General features: G+C 43.2%; 1 protein-coding gene across 3 annotated transcripts in view; it reads right to left on the minus strand.

The window, feature by feature from the left end:
- The window catches only part of YPEL2 (yippee like 2), a 106,137-nt gene that overhangs the window by 42,213 nt on the left and 44,360 nt on the right, over positions 1-19,564 (minus strand). For 2 of the 3 annotated variants that reach the window (XM_040496966.1, XM_040496967.1), the window contains exons 3-5: positions 8,335-8,378; positions 7,175-7,283; positions 562-2,584 (exon numbers count right to left, since the gene is read on the minus strand). In XM_040496966.1, coding sequence (XP_040352900.1) covers positions 2,495-2,584; positions 7,175-7,283; positions 8,335-8,378 — 243 coding nt within the window. In that variant the 3' untranslated portion in view covers positions 562-2,494. Of the gene's footprint in view, positions 1-561; positions 2,585-7,174; positions 7,284-8,334; positions 8,379-19,564 lie in introns of those variants that run through there. The other variant, XM_040496968.1, reaches the window with a different exon arrangement.

Consider the following 19,564-nt stretch of genomic DNA (forward strand, 5'->3'; position numbering starts at 1 on the left):
AGAAAGAAAGAAAGAAAGAAAGAAAGAAAGAAAGAAAGAAAGAAAGACCAGAACCTGGGTCTAACTGAAGCCTGCTCTGATCCATGCAATAGTCAGAGGCCTCATCCCCAAGGAGCAACAGTGGCACATGGGTCTCTTCTCCCTGTTGAAAATTCTAGGGCATCCCATGTCTGGTTTCTATATCACCACACTCCATTTTTAGTTTCACAGACAAAACACCTACCCATGTTTAACCCCCATTTTCTATGAAAAGGAGTATCAATAGTCAGGACTTTCCCCAAGCAAAGGGGCTTATCAAAATCCATAAATGAAGGCCACTACCTTCAAGGGAGACAGAAAGAGGGATCTATAATTTTTGTGCTGGCAAGCCAGCTTAGGAATGTGAAAGTAGAAAATGGTTTTTATTGAGATCTTGGCCCTGGGAGCCAGAAGACCTTTTTCTCTGGGAGTGGAAATGAAATACTCCTTCTGAACCTCATTCTGCTTTTTAACAATGTGGGGAAAACTTAACCTCCCCAGGATACTAAAATACTGAAAGATGTGGACTAAAAGCTTTTGGGAACAAGATTCAATTTCTAAGAATCCTTTTTTTTTTTTTTTTTTTTTTTTTAATTGTCTTACAGAGGTGGTCTACAGCTAAACCTGGAGCCACCTGGTTTCCTGTCAGTCCCACAGTTCACTACCTCCAGGGCATGACCACGCCTACCTCGGGTCCCCCTTCTGCAATCAGCACACAGAATCAGAAAAAAGCATTTCCACCATGGATCACTCCCTAGAGGAATTTGTTTGAATTCTGGAAATGTTCTGGGTTGGCTGCTTGAATCTTGATTATTCAATTTTATAGATTCTTGCCTCTATGAACTCATTCTTTTTGTGACTTTTTAGGTGAATTTTTTCTATAGGATCAGCCCCCTTTCAAGAATGAGATACTCTAACATAACCTGCACATATCTTAACAATAATTACATTTTCAGTCTAAGCAATAAAATTAACTCAGTTAAATGAGTTTCGGTCATGCACCATGTACTGGCTGAAGTGTTGTAGAAAACACTTCATAGTGTTGGTTAACTATAACAAACTCCTTTCTCTCATGAGCCTTATAGGGATTTGTTCCCCACTTCCCTAATATAATCAACTTTGGTTTGGGAGATGGGAGGTGGGGGCTAATATCAGAATTTATAACTTGATGTTTGACATCATATCTAAGCCCTCCACACTGCTGGACCACTCTGACAATTTCTCTCCACACAAAGCATTCAAGTCCAAGGAGAATAGCTAGGGGCATGAGGAATCTACTGGCTGGGTTATCACTAAGCTCAAAGCCTTGGGACTTTGTTTTCCACAATCTACAATGATAGAACTGGAGAAAAACAACCAAAACTCTATGTACAAAGAATTGCTGATCTCACTGAAGCCATTGCATACCAAAGTGGAAATATACACTAACCTGTAATGGCTCAAATCTAAACTATTCCCAGCATTTCCCCACCCCACCCCCTTCCTTGCCACAATGCTCTTCTCTTATTAAGGGTCAGGAAAAAAAGGTCAGACAGAACTGCTAGCTGGTTCTACTTTTTTTTTTTTTTCTGGCCCAATATCTGAGCCATTTCTGTAGGAGCTCCCAAACTACAGCCCCCTTTGTTCCCTGTTCTCCTCAATTACTGATTTTACTTGGTTGGTGGTCAAAGCCTTTGGGATGTTTGGATCTTGCACCCATTGCAAAAGGCAGTCTCCCATCCTCTCACCAACAGTGGCTGAAGAGGCAAAGAAGATTACCTGAAGGGGCACTGAGGCATCAGAGTTATCAAAACCATCTGGGCTTTGCACTCTCTGCTGCCAGGACACCCCCAGCTGGACCCAGGAGGACCAGGCCCCTGTCCCACTAGTTAGGGAGCATTCTTGTGCTCACATGCTAACTGGACACAGCTGGTTCAGGAACAGAGCTTCTGATCAGAGAGAATGCAGTCATGAGGTATTTTTTTTCTTTGTCCTTTTAGACAAGTCGATTATTTCAAGCCTAAGTTACCAGGACTCCAGGAGCAGCACAATTTTGTTCCTACCTCTAACGTCCCGTCCACTGACCAGCCCTGGGACCCTCACGGCTCCCCATTTCCTTCTTCCTTGCACCCCCGTGCTGTGCCACTGCTCTCCTGACAAGAGGCCATCAAGCAGCTCTTAATGAGCCCCAGGGCCCTTATCAAGGTGGGCTGCCCCATGTGGTCAGGCATCTGTTCCTTTCGTTGTTTTGTTTTCAGCCAACACTAGAACAGAGAGAAGCCAGGATCAACTCACAAACAGATACAAAGCAAAGAGACAGAGAGACAGCGATTTAGAGGCCGGTCACCAGAAAGACGGCTTCAGGGTGGGAGAATGCCCCAGATGGCAAGGCCCCTAAATGGATGGAACCAAGTGTTCAGTCACTCTCTCACGCTTGGGTAGAATGTTTGGTTGGATGGCGTTCACGTGGACACTGGGGTAGGTGGATACCCTCCAATCAGTCCCAGCCATTGTCCTTGATCATGTGTGCTAGCTCAATGATGTATTTGCCTTCTTTATATTTCTGGCTGCTTTCAAAGGCATGTTCCTAGGAGACACAAAGGAAGAGAAAAGACACCAAATGACCAAAGACAAGTAGGTGATTTTTTTTTTTTTTTTTTTGGAGCACAGGAGCAAAGGCAGGTCAATGACAGGGATCAGGACGAGCTTCAGCCAGACTCACTGGGAGAATTCCCACCATGCAAACGTGCCAGGTCGCCTTCACTTAATACAGTTCTGAGGCAGCACCAGGACCTTCTCAACATTTACAATGGAGTTTAAATACTTTGCAATTTAAATGTTGTAAGTATTTTCTCAATATTTACTACAGAATTTCTTCAAGATCTATGCTCATTTAAGTCTTTGCCCAGGGGCGCCTGGGTGGCTCAGTCGGTTACTTGACTCCTGATTTTGGTTCAGGTCATGAGATCAAGCCCCATGTTGGGCTCCACAGTGACAGTGAGGAGGCTGCTTGGGATTCTCTCTCTCTGCCCCTCCCCTGCTCGCACTCTCTCTCTCTTTCTCTCAAAATAAATAAATAAACTTAAAAAAAAAAAGTCTTTGCCCAAATGTCACCATCTTAGTAAAATCTTTCCTGAATATTCTACTTTAAAAGCACAACTTCCACCCCAGAACTCTCTCTTCCCCCATCTCTTCCTGTTTCATTTTTCTCTATAGCACTTATCATTCTCAAATATACAATATAACCTCCAGGCCTATTTTACATATTATCTCCCATTACTACAACATAAATTACATGGAAGGCAGATATTTTCATTTATTTTGTTCAATGCTGTGTCCCTTGTGTTTAGAAGACTGCTTGCCATATAATAGGTCTTCAGTAAGTAACTATGGAGTGTGTGTGTGTGTGTGTGTGTGTGTGTGTGTGTGTGTGTGTAAAATCTGAGGGGAACTTGGTTTCAGATGCTAATCGGAAATCTGCTCTAAGGATGATGTATCTATGAAGTTTATGTGTTATAATTCTCAATTGTACTTTGTTACACTTAGAGAAAAGACACTCAGGGAGAGACCAAATTATGGTGAAGTCAAATAGGTCTCTTTTTTATTTATCTTTCTGTTTCTGTGTCATGTGTGTTAAGTCTGTTTTTCCTTCACTGCCTTTCTCTAGGGAGAAAGGAGCTATGTGAACTCCAGGTTGAAGAACCCAGCAGCCCTCAAGCCCCCACGCCCACCCCCCCCCCGCCCCCGCACCCCAGCTGCCAGGCTTCCGGAGGAAAAACTCAATATAAACCACCTGGCCAATTACCATCCTAAATTTACGGCACTGTGGGTGGGCTCCCAGGCTAGTAAGCCCCATAAGAAGAAAAAAAAAGCCCTGCATAGGTATAGGATCAAAGAGATATTTTATTGACAGGCATAGATGAATAAAAATATCTCAATGTATTATCAGAAAAACACTGGTCATCACGGTCATTATGGCTAAGTTTGGTGTGCAGAAACAGTGGATATCAGCTGCTGTTCTGAGTATTCCAAATTAGTAAGTAGCTAAACCCTACTGTCCATAGGTTCTGGGCAGCATGTGTATGAACTATATCTTCTGTCCTAGAGCTCCAGGGATTTGGGTCCCAGAATGAGAGCTCAGACTTGAGTCTCTTGCTGAGAGAGGAATCATTCCACAAAGTGGAGAGGGGAGAGGCCCTGAGAGAGAAAGTGCAAACACATCACACACATGCAAGAGCTGTGGGCTCAGCAGTAATTTCCCTGACACTTCATTATTCCTTGACTCCGTGTGTGTGTGTGTGTGTGTGTGTGTGTGTGTGTGCGCGCGCGCGCGCGCTGTGTGATGTGTACACAATAGAGGAATGTGGTTCGAGAATACGACCTATTGTTCCATGGTAGCATGTTCAGGGTAGGCGGGAGGTAGAAAGAAAACTAGGAAAGTAAGACTATATCTCTATTGAACAACAACAAAAAAGCCAAAAGAAAAAAACATTTAATAGCCCCCAAGCCACAGGGCACTTGCAAAATGTCATAACTGGATTCCAGGGGACAGAGTACTAGATCTGAAGTCTACAGAAACCCCCAGACCTAACCCCATTTCTGTTTCCTGGCACCAGAAGCATCACTTAACCACTTTTGTTTATGACTGAGAACTTTCCATTTATAAGACTGGGATAAGTGAAAGTACTTCACAGGATTACTGTGAGGGTGAGAAGAAATAATGGAATGAAAGCTTGGAGCACCAGCCTGGGACATGAGAGGTAATCAATAAATATTTGGGGAGATGAATGCTTCTCTATATCGTTCTGTGATATCACAATACTTGTCAAGCTGTTTTATGTCTACCTGTAACTTTCCTCTTTCATATGATGACTGTAAACACCCCTGAGGGTAAGGATTAGATCTCATTTACTTTTGTATCCAACACAAAGGCTTTTAATAAACCTTTGTCAAAGGAGTGAATCATTTTATGCGAAGTAAAGAGCAAAACCAACTAACTCAGATTTATCTTCTGTCTATAATCCTGCACATCTTTAATGGAATAAGATGACAAAAAAGGTTGGGAAAACAGAAGGGCAGAAAATTTCTAGATCCTCAAAACCAGAACTGTGGCTCCTAGATTACCCAGAGAGGGCCAGTGGCCATGCAGGGGTAACAGAATAGCCAGGACCAGTTTTTCCCACAAGGAGCAAATCAAGGCAACTGTAGGGATCTGTGACCATCTTGCCATCATGAAACATACCATCTAGGATCCTTCTTTCTAATTCTGAACATTTCAAGGGAGATGTGAAAGATGGAATCTAGGGGTGCCTGGGTGGCTGAGTCAGTTAAGTGTCTGACTCTTCATTTTGGCTCAGGTCATGATCTCACAATTGGTGAGATCGAGCCCTGAGTCAGGCTCTGTACTGACAGTGTAGAGCCTGCTTAGGATTCTCCCCGCCCCCCTCCCCTGCCTCTCCCCTGCTCATGCTCTCTCTCTCAAAATAAACTTTAAAAAAATATTTTTTAAAGTAAATAGACTTCATATTTTTAGAGCAGTTTTAGATTCACCGGAGAAGGCAAGGAGGCTTTCCCTGTATTCCCGGCTCCCCCTAATGCACAGCCTTCCCCAAAGTCCTGCAACCTACAACTGCACTCTGCAGGAACTTCTGACCACTCCTCCAGGCTCTTCCAAAGCTAACTATTGTCTAACTAACTGCAGGTCATAGGAGCGAGCTTCACACTGACCCTGTGCAATTTACAGTACAGGGAATTTATGGCATTTTACATGGAATAAATTGTCCTCCCAAAGACAGGAAGACTCATTTCTCAATATTCCCACAATGATAGGGCAGAAAAAAGCACATGAACATATTTGCCAATAATAAAAACATCTGCCAAAAATAGCAATAGCACAAGTTTATTTTCATTGAACATCTATACCTCCTCTCACCCCGGTGAAGTGCTCATCCTAAGTACCAACAAGATGTTAAAAATATTTGTTGAGGGGCACCTGGGTGGCTCAGTCAGTTGAGCATCATCTGATTTCAGCTCAGGTCATGATCTCATGGTTCATTAGTTCAAGTCCCACCACTTTGGCTCAGATCATGAGTTCATGGTTCATGAGTTCAAGTCCCATATTGGGTACACTCCTGTCAGCAGGGAGCCTGCTTCAGATCTTCTGTCTGCACCCCCCCACTCCAACTCTGTCCCTCCCCGACTTGCACTCTCTCTCTCAAAAATACATATTTAAAAAAATACTTGTTGAGTTAAACAGCAAAGGAATGAACGTCTAGTAGGAAAAGTCCATCCATGACTATATTTGACAGTGGACATTAATTAACATGTTTGAGGATACCTAGCATAGAGCCTAGGGCCTGGGTAACATGTTCTGAGAACATTTACTGGAGCAAAGAGCATGGGCTCCACAGTCAGACTCCTGGACACCTATATCCTGGTTTGGCCACATAACGGCTAGGTAACATTAGATATACCATTAACCTCTCTAAGCCTCAGTTTCCTCATCCATAAAATAGGGATTAAAATATGAACTACTTTCGGGGCGCCTGGGTGGCGCAGTCGGTTAAGCGTCCGACTTCAGCCAGGTCACGATCTCGCGGTCCGTGAGTTCAAGCCCCGCGTCGGGCTCTGGGCTGATGGCTCAGAGCCTGGAGCCTGTTTCCGATTCTGTGTCTCCCTCTCTCTCTGCCCCTCCCCCGTTCATGCTCTGTCTTTCTCTGTCCCAAAAATAAATTTAAAAAAAAAACGTTGAAAAAAAATTAAAAAAAAAAATATGAACTACTTCCTAAGGATGCTGTGAATATAAATAGAATAATGTATGTCTGGGACACAGTAAACTGTCAGGAAATGGTATATGCTGCTATTATTATTATTATTATTATTATTATTATTATTAATTAAATTGAAAAGCAGGTGTGTGTGTGTGTGCGCGCGCGCACGTGTGTGTGTTTGTCTCAGGGGCAGGTGTGAAGGAATGAGTAGAAGGGGACTATCAGAGAAAAGGGAAGAAGAGTGTGGTAGACAAGAGTGTGCTAGGAGTTGCTCTTTGGGCCCAGTTTCCTGTCCTGGACTAAGATAATCCCACAAGGCCATAGGAAGACAGTGGAAGAAAGAAATCTTTTAGCATGAGGCTCTCCCTTCCTCCCTCTCACTGCCAACCAGACTCCTCAGTACTTACATATTTCCAGCCCAGAGTGGTTTTGCAGTTTTCACAGTAAATGTCTGCAACTGCATGCAATCCTGTTAGCAACACTCGCTCTTCTGCAGGCCCGCAGCCCACATTAACTCTGTGCCAAGGGACAGAGAGAACGGGTAGTTAGTCACACATTCATCATCAGTCATTCAAGCCGAGCTTGCAGCAAAAAAAGAAAAAAAACAACTGAGCACAGATGCCTCAAGAGAAGCCAACACTAAGAAGGGCATCATTTAAGACTGAGAGTGGTAACAACCCTGAAAAGGTAACCACATGGAAACATCACCATTGAAATGATTTTGAGATCTGCAAGTTCTGAATCAGTGAGTCTATGAAAAATAGTCTTCATGGTTGAGACTTTGCTTGGAATGTTTCTAACTAATGCTTCTAACCCAAGGGGACAAACAGACGGCCACACTGTGAAGACCATGAGCTGAGTCCTCAGCTCAGAGCTTACTGAGGACTGAATGCAGCCAAACATGGCAACATGACATCAGCACCATGTTGTCCCAATTACAAGGATGAACGAGCCCCATATTATCTCAAGCTGAACATGCTAGATTTCCATTCTCACAGTTTATCAGGCTTGTGTGAGCTTCACCCTCCTTTCCCAAGTAAGAGGCTATGAATGATGTGCCCAGCAATGATGGAAGGCCCTACAGGCTGCAGTCAAGGAGACTCTTCACTAACCGCGCCTTTCCTCTAGCCTGAGCTCCTGCAGCAGACATCGGGGTCTGTTGTTTGACCTCCCCTCTTCTCCAATGACTCATGGTTATGACCCGGTTATGACCATGGTTAGACCTGGTTATGAAGCCTCCATGATGAGGCTCTCAGAATCACTTCAACTTCTTCTCCGTGAGACTATATAGCCCTCCGATCCTCTTATGTGCTTACTATGGGTAGTAAATGTATACTTTTTAGCCAAAGATGCTGCAAAATTATATATATATATATATATATATATATATATATATATATATATCCACAAAGATAACTGGCTTCTAATTGTAGAGAATAATGTTCCACAGGGCTTTTATTGTGGCAGAGAAGGCAGAGCCCAGTGTTGAATTAACACTGAGGGCTGCTTTTCCCCCACCCTGCAAAATTTGCACCAAACAACGGATGTACCATTCAGAGACACTTACACTGAGTTAAAGAGGTATGCTCGTCCTTGACTTCCTTGGAACGACTGAAATGCAAGAAAACAAATCGATAGTTAGATATCCATTTCACCCACCCATTTGGGAAACCAGCCCCAAATCACAACAATCATGACCTTCCAGGACTGACACAGCAAAAAAAGAGCACTGAGCCATTTAATAGTCCAGCTGGCAGACAGCATGGGGGAGGACATGAGGGCAGAATAAACAGAGCTAAGAGTTTGGGCCAGCCCACACTTGGACTGTTTTCACTAGCCCAGGTGAGGAGATACAAAAACCAAACTCCACAATAGAATTGAAAACTTCTTCCCTCCTGACACCATCTGTTTTATTAATACCCCCGAGATAATCCACATTGGCCTTTCCTGGATCTTGGTTTCAGGCATCTGTGCTGGCCACAGCTTTCCTCTGAGTTGGCTAGGGAAATCAGTGTGTGCACTCTTGCTTGCCCTCTTGGTCTAACCCTGCAGAAGATAGTAAAGAATCCCCAAGGCAAGAAAGAATAAACCACTAAACCTTCACTCCTCAATTCTGGGAGATTCTAACTGCTATGACAGTTACAATCCTCCTAAATTCCTTTTGAGGTATAAGCAATTTGATCTCTAGATCACAGGAATGCTCATCAAGCAGCAATCCCATTTTAAATTCTAGCTTAAATATGAGCTTCTTTCTTCCAACTGAAGGGGTAGCAGGCAATAGGAGAAACATGAGCCAGAACTTGCCACACAGTTTGGCATCTACTTCCATTAACACAGGCCCTATCTGTGTTTTCCTCCTCTGGTTACATTGAAATGTCTGGCTGACATGAGCCATCCGTGTTCTGCATTGCTGCCTGCATTTTTAATGCGGTCTGACAATCGTACTCTGCATCAAACATCCCAGTCTTCTCTGAAAACCACTCTAAAAACAAACAAATAAGGGACTCTCTCATGACCTCTACTGCTCAGTGGCTGGAGAAATCCGGTGGTGGCTGGTTAATAGATGACCAGAGGGTAGGAGAGAACCAGACAGGACACAGATCACTGCACACCAGACAGCCATTGTCAGAAATGCAGGACTACAGGGATCAGTGCTGCCAGCCAGAAAGAAAGACAAAATTTTTGACTTGTGGAAAAACTGCCTTTGGGGCAGCTAGATTGCTGGTTGCCCAACAGAAAAATGTACCAGAAGCCTTTGCTCTCAGGTGGAGCTCCAAGCAGCATGCAGATGTTCCCCAGCTGCTGCTCAGACCCACACCAGCTTTCTTTCCTTTGGGTTTTGGAACACTCCTGAGGAACATAAGAGCTCCAGACTGGAACTGAGCATGAATATGAGTGTCCCAGCCTCAAAATCTGGAGGTCTGTGCCACGTGTTTGGAAGAGACATGTCCCTGTGACACAGATTATGGATTTGCACAACCTGTTAGTTCAGCCTTAGAGCACTAGGCACCCAAGCACTGGCAGGGTAGCAAAAGCCTCACAATCTGGCCCCACCAACCTCTGCGGTCTCTTCTCTTGCTGGAGTGTCCTTTGCTCTAGTCAGGCCGAACCACGTGCAATTCCTGGAATTTTGCGTTTCAACAACTTTGCCCACGATATTCCTTCAGATGGGGAGGCTCTTCCACCTGACCTATGCTAGGCCTGGGCTCAGCTTCCTCTCTTTCGTAAGGCTTTCCCCAACCCCTCCCCCCAGAAGAGGCACGTGTTGGCACCCATGTACTGGACACCTCTTGTTCCTTGTCTGTTCCTCTTTCTTAGTCCTTCACATACTGGATCTAATTTATCCGCTTATTTTCTAACTCCTTCACTAGATCGTGAGCTGCCTGAAGGTACAGGCCATGTCTTCACTGTCTCTCTGAACACCTACCACACAGCACATGATCTGACATACTGTAGATTTTATTATTTATCCCACAGCTAAATTGCCTCTATTTGCCTTTTTTTTTACAGTTTTATTGATGTACAACTGACATAATAAAGTGTGCATATTTTTTTAAATATTTATTTATTTTTGAGAGAGAGAGACAGAGCATGAGCAAGCAAGGAAGGACAGAGAGAGAGGGAGACACAGAATCTGAAGCAGGTTCCAGGCTCTCTCTCGGCTGACAGCACAGAGCCCAATGTGGAGCTCGAACTCATGAATCATGAGATCATGATCTGAGTCAAAATAGGACTCAACCTACTGAGCCACCCAGGCACCCCTAAACTGTACATATTTAATGTGTACTATCTGTATGTACCTGTGAAAACATCACCACAATCAAGATTATGGACCCAAAAGTTTCCTCTTGTCCGTCTTCATCGTAGATAGCCTTTTCCTCCCCTCCTTGTCCCTTTCCCCACTCATCCACAGGCAGCTGCTGCTGTCACTACAGTTTGTATTTTCTGTTTTCTTTTTTTTTTTAATTTTTTTTTTCCAACGTTTATTTATTTTTGGGACAGAGAGAGACAGAGCATGAACGGGGGAGGGGCAGAGAGAGAGGGAGACACAGAATGGGAAACAGGCTCCAGGCTCTGAGCCATCAGCCCAGAGCCCGACGCGGGGCTCGAACTCACGGACCGCGAGATCGTGACCTGGCTGAAGTCGGACGCTTAACCGACTGCGCCACCCAGGCGCCCCGATATTTTCTGTTTTCTTATAAATGAAAATCACACCCTATGTAGGGTTTTTTGGTCTGGCTTCTCTCATGCAGCGTAATTCTTTTAAGATTCATCCATGTTGTTGCATTTTATCAAAAGATGCTTCCCTTTTTATTGCTGAGTTATTCCATTCTATGGATTTATAAAATTCCTTTATATTTGGTTTTGATAAAGGATTTAGACTAGTCCACCTCCAAGTCCCCTCCCAGCTCCAAAATTATACTTCGTATGATTCCATGGTTCTAAGTTATGGATAATCAGGAGAATCATCCTCTAAGAAACATTTGTTATGAACTTCAAGTTCAGTGCTTAGAAAAATGGGGCTATGGGAAAACAAATGCTAGAAGAAAGCAGACAGGAAAATGAAAACACAAAGCAACACAGCTCCACCATCTGTAACCAGGCAGATGGATTTGTTTATCAAAGAAATCTGTTTATCAAATTTATCAAATTTGTTTATCAAAGAAATATAGATTATCTACTATGTCTAGGCATAGGCAGGAATGCAGGGAGAGAGGCAGCATTGTAAGACTTTCCAGGGTAGTAGTATTCCCAGAACATATACAAGACAATCAGGGTAAGGAAAAAACACTGAATTTTTAAACTATTTTTATCTCTAAAAACAAACAAACAAACAAACAAACAAAACCAGAGTTTCAACAAACAGCCATAGAGATTGCCACTGGGATCTTCCCTGGGCTAGTATGTGCCATCTGTGTACAGAAATCTACAAGGAGGTGTGGGGCTCTCATTGAATGTGTGTGTGGCACTGACAATGGTACCCTTCAGCCTGTGCTTTTAGCATATTGTGAATACTGTTGTTTCTGTGCAATAGGATGACAATAGTGAGACTTAGCTTGTAAAAACAGGATATTTGAACAGTAGGATCCTTGCAGTTTTTTTTGTAATAGGATAGAGCACCACAAAGAGGTTCACGCTTATATCAAAGTACTTAAAAATGTAAAGATAAGTTATGCGTTTTTCTTTTGCAAAAAGATAAGCATTCCAAGCTGGGCTTTGCAGTAAAAAGTAGCTGCCAGTAGTACGGTACTCTGCAATATTTTCCAAAGAATAAATTCGCTAAATCTGCCCCTTCAAAGTAAAGGTGACATTTTAACAGGGAATGGGAATGTAACTTGTTTTCAAAGGGAATTTGTGCTATGGAGAGAAATGGTATTTGGCAATGTTTTCATTTAATATGCTCTTTGTAGTTGAGAATTGATATGACTATACAAAAATTGATTCAAAACGAATGATATTGAGAAGAAAATGCAGGTGGAAATCTTTGTGTTAGAAAAGATGCTACCCCAGAAACAATTTATAAAAGAAAAAGACTGCTAAACGAACTTCCTCAAAATTTTTAAACTTTTACTCTGAAAAATAGTTAAAGAGGAAAAGTTAAGCCATAGACTGGGAGAAAATATCCGGAAATCACATATATGACAAAGCGTTTGTATCTGAAATATATAAAGAACTCTTAAAACTCAACAATAAGAAAGAAAAAAAACCCAATTTTTAAAATGAGCAAAAGAGACATGGCTGGCTCACTTGGTTAAGTGTCCAACTTGGACTCAGGTCATGATCTCACAGTTAGTGAGTTCAAGCTCTTTGTCGGGCTCTGTGCTGACAGCTCAGAGACTAGAGCTTGCTTCAGATCCTGTGTCTCCCTCACTCTCTGCCCCTCCCCCGCTCATGCTCTGTTTCTCTCTCTCTCTCTCTCTCTCTGTCTCTCAAAAATGAATGTTAATTTTTTTTTTTTGTTTTTTTAATGAGCAAAAGAAACTCTCTGCTTCTCCCCATTTGACAGACATTGGCATCTTCTGGTACAGTGCCAGCAACATTCGAGACAGGATGGTGAAGGCTGGAATACATAGATTTGGCCATATTGGGTGCCTGGTCACCAGGGCTGCTTTTACCTCTGGCAAAGTGGATACTGTCACCATCAATGCCCCTTTCATTGATCTTGACTACATGGTCTACATGTTCTAGTATGATTCCACCCATGGCAAATTCCCTGGCACAGTCAAAGCTGAGAATAGGAAACTTGTCATGAATGGAAAGCCCATCTCCATCTTCCAGGAGCAAGACCCAGCCAGTATCAAATATGGTGATGCTGATGCTGAGTATGTTGTGGAGTCCACTGGGGTCTTCACCACCATGAAGAAGGCTGGGGCCAAGAGGGTCATCATCTCTGCCCCTTCTGCTAATGCCCCATGTCTGATGGATATGAACCATAAGAAGTATGACAACTCCCTCAACTTTGTCAGCAATGCCCCCTGCACCACCAAAGGCTTGGCCCCTCTGGCCAAGGTCATCCATGACAACTTTGGCATTGTGGAGGGACTCATGACCAGTCCATGCCATCACTTCCAACCAGAAAACTATGGACAGCCCCTCTGGGAAGCAGTGGCATGATGGCCAAAAGGTTGCCCAAGAACATCATCTTTGCTTCCAGTGGTACTGCCAAGGCTGTAGGCAAGGTCATCCTTATGCTAAACGAGAAGCTCACTGGCATGGACTTCCTATCCCCACTTACAACATGTCAATAATGGATCTGACCTGCTGCCTGGAGAAAGCTGCCAAATATGATGACATCAAGAAGGTGGTAAAGCAGGCATCAGAGGGCTCCCTCAAGGGTATTCTGGGTCACAGTGAGGAACAGGTTGTCTCCTGAAACTTTAACAGTGACACCCACCCTTCCATCTTTGATGCTGGGGCTGGCATTTCCCTTAATGACCACTGTGTCAATCTCATTTCCTGGTATGACAATGAATTTGGCTATAGCCACCAGATGGTGAGCCTTATGGTCCACAAGGCCTCCAAGGAGTAAGAGCCCACTGGACCACCAGCCCCAGCAAGAGGAAGAAGTAGAGAGAGGCCCTCAGCTGCTGAGGAGTCCTGCCCCAGCTCATCCCCCAACACACTTGAGAATCTCCTGACTTCCAATTTCCATCCCAGACCCTCTGAAAAAGGGGAGGGACTTGGAGAGCCCTACTTTATCATGTATCATCAATAAAGTATACTGTACCCAGTCAAAAATATTAAACATTTTAAAAATTTTAAATAAGGGGCGCATGGGTGGCTCAGTTGGTTGAGCGTCCGACTTCGGCCCAGGTTATGATCCCACGCTTCGTGGGTTCAAGCCCCACGTCAGGCTCTGTGTTGACAGCTCAGAGCTTGGAGGCTGCTTCAGATTCTGTGTCTCCATCTGTTTCTGCCCCTCCCCCACTCTGTCTCCCAAAAATAAACATTTAAAAAAAATTTTTTTTTAATTTTTTAAATAAAATATAAAATGAGCAAAAGATCTGAGCAGAATTCCCCCAAAATAAACAGATGGTAAACAGTCACATGAAAAGATGCTCAGCATCATTAGTCACTGGGGAAAGTGCAAATTAAAAATACAATGAGAAATCACTACACACCTATCAGAATGGTTAAAACTTTTTAAGCTGACAAAAACAAGTGCTGTCAAAAATGTGTAGGGGCGCCTGGGTGGCCCAGTTGGTTAAGAGGCTGACTTCAGCTCAGGTCATGATCTTACTTTTGTGGGTGGGTTCAAGCCCCGTGTCTGTGCTGACAGCTCAGAGCCTGGAACCTGCTTCAGATTCTGTGTTTCCCTCTCTTTCTGCCTCTCACCTGCTCACGCTCTGTCTCTCTCTCCTTCAAAAATAAATAAACATCAAAAAAAAGAATGTGTAGCAACTGGAATTCTTTTATCCATTGCAAAACAGCATAGCCACTGTGGACAAGAATTTTGTGGTTTCATTTACCCAGGTTAATTGAAAATCTATATTCATGTAAAAACCTGGAGGAGAATTTTTCAGAGCAGCTTTATTCATAATTGTCCCAAACTGGAAACAACCTAAATGTCTCTCAGTTGGTGAATGGATAAACTGATACCTCCCATTTAATAGTAGTCTGTAATAAAAGGGGACAACCTGTTGATATACATAACAACATGGATGAATTTGAAATGTATCAGACTAAGATCAGTGGTTGCCAAAGGTTATGGGTAAAGGGAGAGTTTCACTATAAGGAGTAACATGGGAGATGGAATTGTGATCTTCATTATGGGGGTTACAAGACCATATATTTGTCAAAAGTCATAAGACTGTATACCAAAGAGTGAACTTTACCTTGCAAAATTAAAAAAAAAAAAATTTAAGCCAATAAAAGTAAGTCATCTCTGAAATCTCCCATTGTACACTCTTTCTTTTTTAGTGTTTATTTATTTTTGAGACAGAGACAGAGCATGAACAGGGGAGGGGCAGAGACAGAGAGGGAGACACAGAAACTGAAACAGGCTCCAGGCTCCAAGCTGTCAGCACAGAGCCCGATGCGGGGCTCAAACCCACGAACTGTGAGATCATGACCTGAGTCGAAGTCGGACGCTTAACCAACTGAGCCACCCAGGCGCCCCTACACTGTGTTTCTATATTTGTACAATTAGGAATTATAAACAATTTCCTAATACTTTACTTAAAAGTATTCCAAACAAAGAGTCTCAGAGGGGTTTGAAGCCTTGTTAAAAAATACTTTTCTGCAAGTTTGCAAGAGCAAGCACGAAGTTCAGCAAAAACCTTTGTGTGATTGGATAAAATGGGTTGGATTGCAGGAATCATGATTTGCATAAGCACAGACATGCTAATGTTGCATTTGAATCTACCTTTCTTTGTAAGGGACTTTTTGACAAGGGAAATTGTTTAACTGAAGCACTGAAATATACTCTCACTAAGACATACCTTAGAATTAACTGTATCAGAAAGTGATTAACGGTAATTTTTTTTAAAAAAAGAGCATGTTAAATCATACCTTCAATAAATAAGATTTGAAAACATATTTGTAATTGTTTTTTCTTCCTTTTAAATTATATTAATTATTTAACATGTCTTTGAATATATGTTTCTAATGTATATATTACATAGAAGTACATGATACCACTTATAAGCTAAATATCCATATATTAGGAGTATATACTCAAACATCTTACTAATAGTGGTATGTGATTTTTAAAGTTTTGGGGGTGCCTGGGTGGCTCAGTCGGTTAAGCGTCTGACTTTGGGTCAGGTCATGATCTCACTGTTTGTGGGTTCGAGCCCCCCGCGTCGGGCTCTATGCTGACAGCTCGGAGTCTGGAGCCTGCTTTGAATTCTGTCTCCTTGCCTTCTGCCCCTCCCCTGCTTACATCCTGTCTCTGTCTCTGTCTCTGTCTCTGTCTCTCTCTCTCTCTCTCTCTCTCCCCCCCCCTCTCTCTCTCTCTCAAAAATAAATAAACATTTAAAAACAACTTTTTTTAAAGTTTGGAGACCACTGCTCCGGGGGTTTCTGTCTACTTCAGGGCAGGACCTACGAGTAATTTCCTCTAGCCTGGCATAGCTTAGAATTCCTAGAGAGCAGAGGTGGGAGAGGACACAGGGCATAGAAAAGAATGACAGCCAGGCCCAGAGGTGCCTCTCAGGGCCACTCTGGTTCTTCCAGGCCTGTTCTATGAAAGTCAGTTTGCAGAGGCCCACACTCTGCAATGAGCTGTCTTGGAGGCAATATCTACTCAGGTACCCCCTGAATAACTGTGAACCTGTTTCCTCAGCCTGGTACTCAGAACCAGCTGCATTTCCTGGGGCAAGACTTGGGAAGCTCTTCTACCATGGCTTCCACTCTGGGCCTCTGCCAAGTCAACATTTATGATGGGAAAAACAGCCATTGAGAACAACAGGCATCTTGCAAATAGACAGAGACAAGAATAGCCCCGGCTGGGTCACTGTATCCTGTGGGACCCAGCCCAGCCTGGCATAACCAGGCACAGCCTGGCACTCCCTTGAGGGAGGGTGGTACCAAAGGTGGGGAGACTGAAAGGAAGTTAAGGAAGCAATTAGAATGAAGCAAACAGAGTTTCAGCCCAGGAGATCCCAAACAGACTGTCAGACACATTTGTTTGCTGTCATTACTGCTAGGCAACAAGACAGCTCTTTTCCATGTTGTGTACCAACCAAGGCTGGTGTTCAGGACTCCAGGAAAGGTTTTCTGTTGTTGTTGTTGTTGTTGTTGTTGGTGGTGGTGGTGGTGGTGGTGGTGGTGGCGGCGGCGGTGGTGTGTGTGTGTGTGTGTGTGTGTTTAAATTACACAACGCTTTTCTTCTGTCCTTTAAAGGAAAGTAATAGTTCTAGGCCCAGCCCTTCCAGCCAGCTCAAAGGAACGGAAAGCGCTTTGAGTTTCCTGTTTAGTATCCATAACCACTGATTTCTGGCCCCTTTGAAAGTCTGGAAGGCAGCAATTCCTTCCAAAAAGTAGGAGGACCATTGAAAATGAATACTTTTGGAGGGGGAGCAGGAATGGCAAAAGAGCAAACATGTGGGTTCCTTCCCCTTGGTACAGGCGCAAGTCCTCATGCTTGAGCAGACTCAAGCATGAAGTCCTCCTAGCATGAAGCAGAGCCTCTCCAACATAGGCCCTCTTCTCTCACGGGGAAGGCCAACCGTTTTCAACTGAGCATGTGTTGTCTCAGGAGATGAAGGACACAGATGTCCACCCAACTGCAATATCTGGGAGTGGGGAGCAAACGGGCATTCGTAAGAGGATCTAGTCCTGGCATCAGAAAATCAGGATCAAATCTTGGTTTTACAACTACAACTTATCAGCTACTTGACCTTGGGAGAATTATTCAGCCTCTCTCAACTTCCACATCTTTTACATCAGTGGATGGAAACAATGCCTATTTCATAAGGGTTCTGAGGATAATAAGTAAAACAAGGTAAATGAAGTCCAGAGTAAAAGGAAGTTCAGTTCTCTATCTTTCCTCTTTGGCCTGTTCAGAAGCCTAGAAAAGAGAGATGAAAAGGCCGATTCTAATCTACTTGGGTTTAGAAAATCCTTTTCTTTGGTAATTATGATCTCCCCCTTTCTCTATTATGACAAAAGGCAAATGTTCCACTCTTTGCAACTCAATGTCTCCATAAAAATGGAGGGATAAGACTGAAGCTCCCCATGATCCTTTCCAGTCATGTTCTGTGAATTCTTTAAAGCACTTAGCGCTTCCTTCTCCATCCTACCATCCACAGGCAGTGCGAATTACATGGGCTTCAAAGAAGTAGAGTGCTAGAGTTTGAACCCTGGCTTTGCCATGTACCAGCTACAGCCACTAACTTGAGCAAGCCAATTGACTACTCTGAGACCGGATTTCCTAATCTGTAAAATGGGCACAATAAAGTCGTATTCACACTTACACCAGCTTTCTATGAGAAATAAATGATACTGTGTATGAAAAATTCTCCATAAACTTCAAGGCTTTATATATATTTTGTTGTTGCTGTTACAATTTCTTTTTATTATATAGCTATAAAAGAACTTATTAGTACAAACATAAAGTTGAGTTCATTTTAACTGAAATATAATTCACATTACCATAAAAGTCATCCTTTTTATATGATTCAGTGGCTCTTGATATATTCATAAGGTTGTGCAATCGTCACCACTATCTAATTCCAGAACATTTCCACACTCCAAAAAGAAATCTCATATTGTACCAGTCAACTTCCATGTCCCCTGTCCCAACCCTGACAACCACAAATCTACCCTCTGTCTCCACGTATTTGCTGAAGGCACTATATACCACACTATATACTATCTCAGCAAGAAGGTAGCAGAAGTATTAGGTAGAGATACAAAGGAGGGTTAGCAAACCCCCTGCCCTTGGGGTGTTGGTTAAACATCCCACCTCAGCAGGTCTGACACTCTGCTGGGGAAGGCCAGGTCAGTCTTTTCTCCTCTTTCATTCTTTTTCCATCCATCGTCAAGCCCAGTGGAGCTTACCATTTAGGGTCAGGGTAAGCCATAGGCTCCATTCCAAAGAGCTGAAACCCATGGCGAATAATACTGGGTCCTGTTTGGATTTCACTCTTGAGGAAGCACATGGAGAAAGCACATAATAAAGAATAATGGAAATGATGAAAACTTCCAGAATTAGAACCCAAGTGCAACTTAAAGAGATTAGGAGAGTTTAGCTAAGAGGGAAGAAGATTAAAGGGGATTTCTTCCATTTTCTCTGAAAGAAACAGACAAGGAAATGGACGCGGATGGAAATAAGAGAGACTTGGGTTAATTATAAGGGAAGAATTTCCTGACTCTGTATGATTTCAACACTAGGACACAGGTCACTAGGAAAGATGAGGAAAGAACAAAGCCATTTATATGTGTTTATCGTTTACCAAAAGCTTTCACATGTCTGTCTAGAAACGTTGACATGGGGTAGAAAGTCATGTGCGCTGACTAGGGGCAGAAGCATGGCCTCCTACAGGCCTCCTCCCCTGGCTCTGAGTTTTGTAGGTCTCCGTTCACTCTCACATTCCCTAAACAGATGGAGGGAGGGGTTGGGAAAGGACTGGCTCTAAAGGAGGAAATATCTGCTGCGTGGAGTCATAAAATTCCAAGGGCATGGGAGCATACATGATGCAAATGATGCAAGCAACGAACGGCAGACACAAAAGGTGCTGAGCGGTCTGGGCTCCATGTTTTATTGCTTAACAGGGGATATTCTGGGATCTAAGTCATTTAACGATCAGAGCATTTACATTCACCTTCCTGTTGGCCTATATGAAACAGAC

The sequence above is a fragment of the Herpailurus yagouaroundi genome, unplaced genomic scaffold (genome assembly GCF_014898765.1).
Source record: "Herpailurus yagouaroundi ecotype Mexico unplaced genomic scaffold, PumYag 189, whole genome shotgun sequence".
Classification (NCBI taxonomy): Eukaryota; Metazoa; Chordata; class Mammalia; order Carnivora; family Felidae; genus Herpailurus; species Herpailurus yagouaroundi.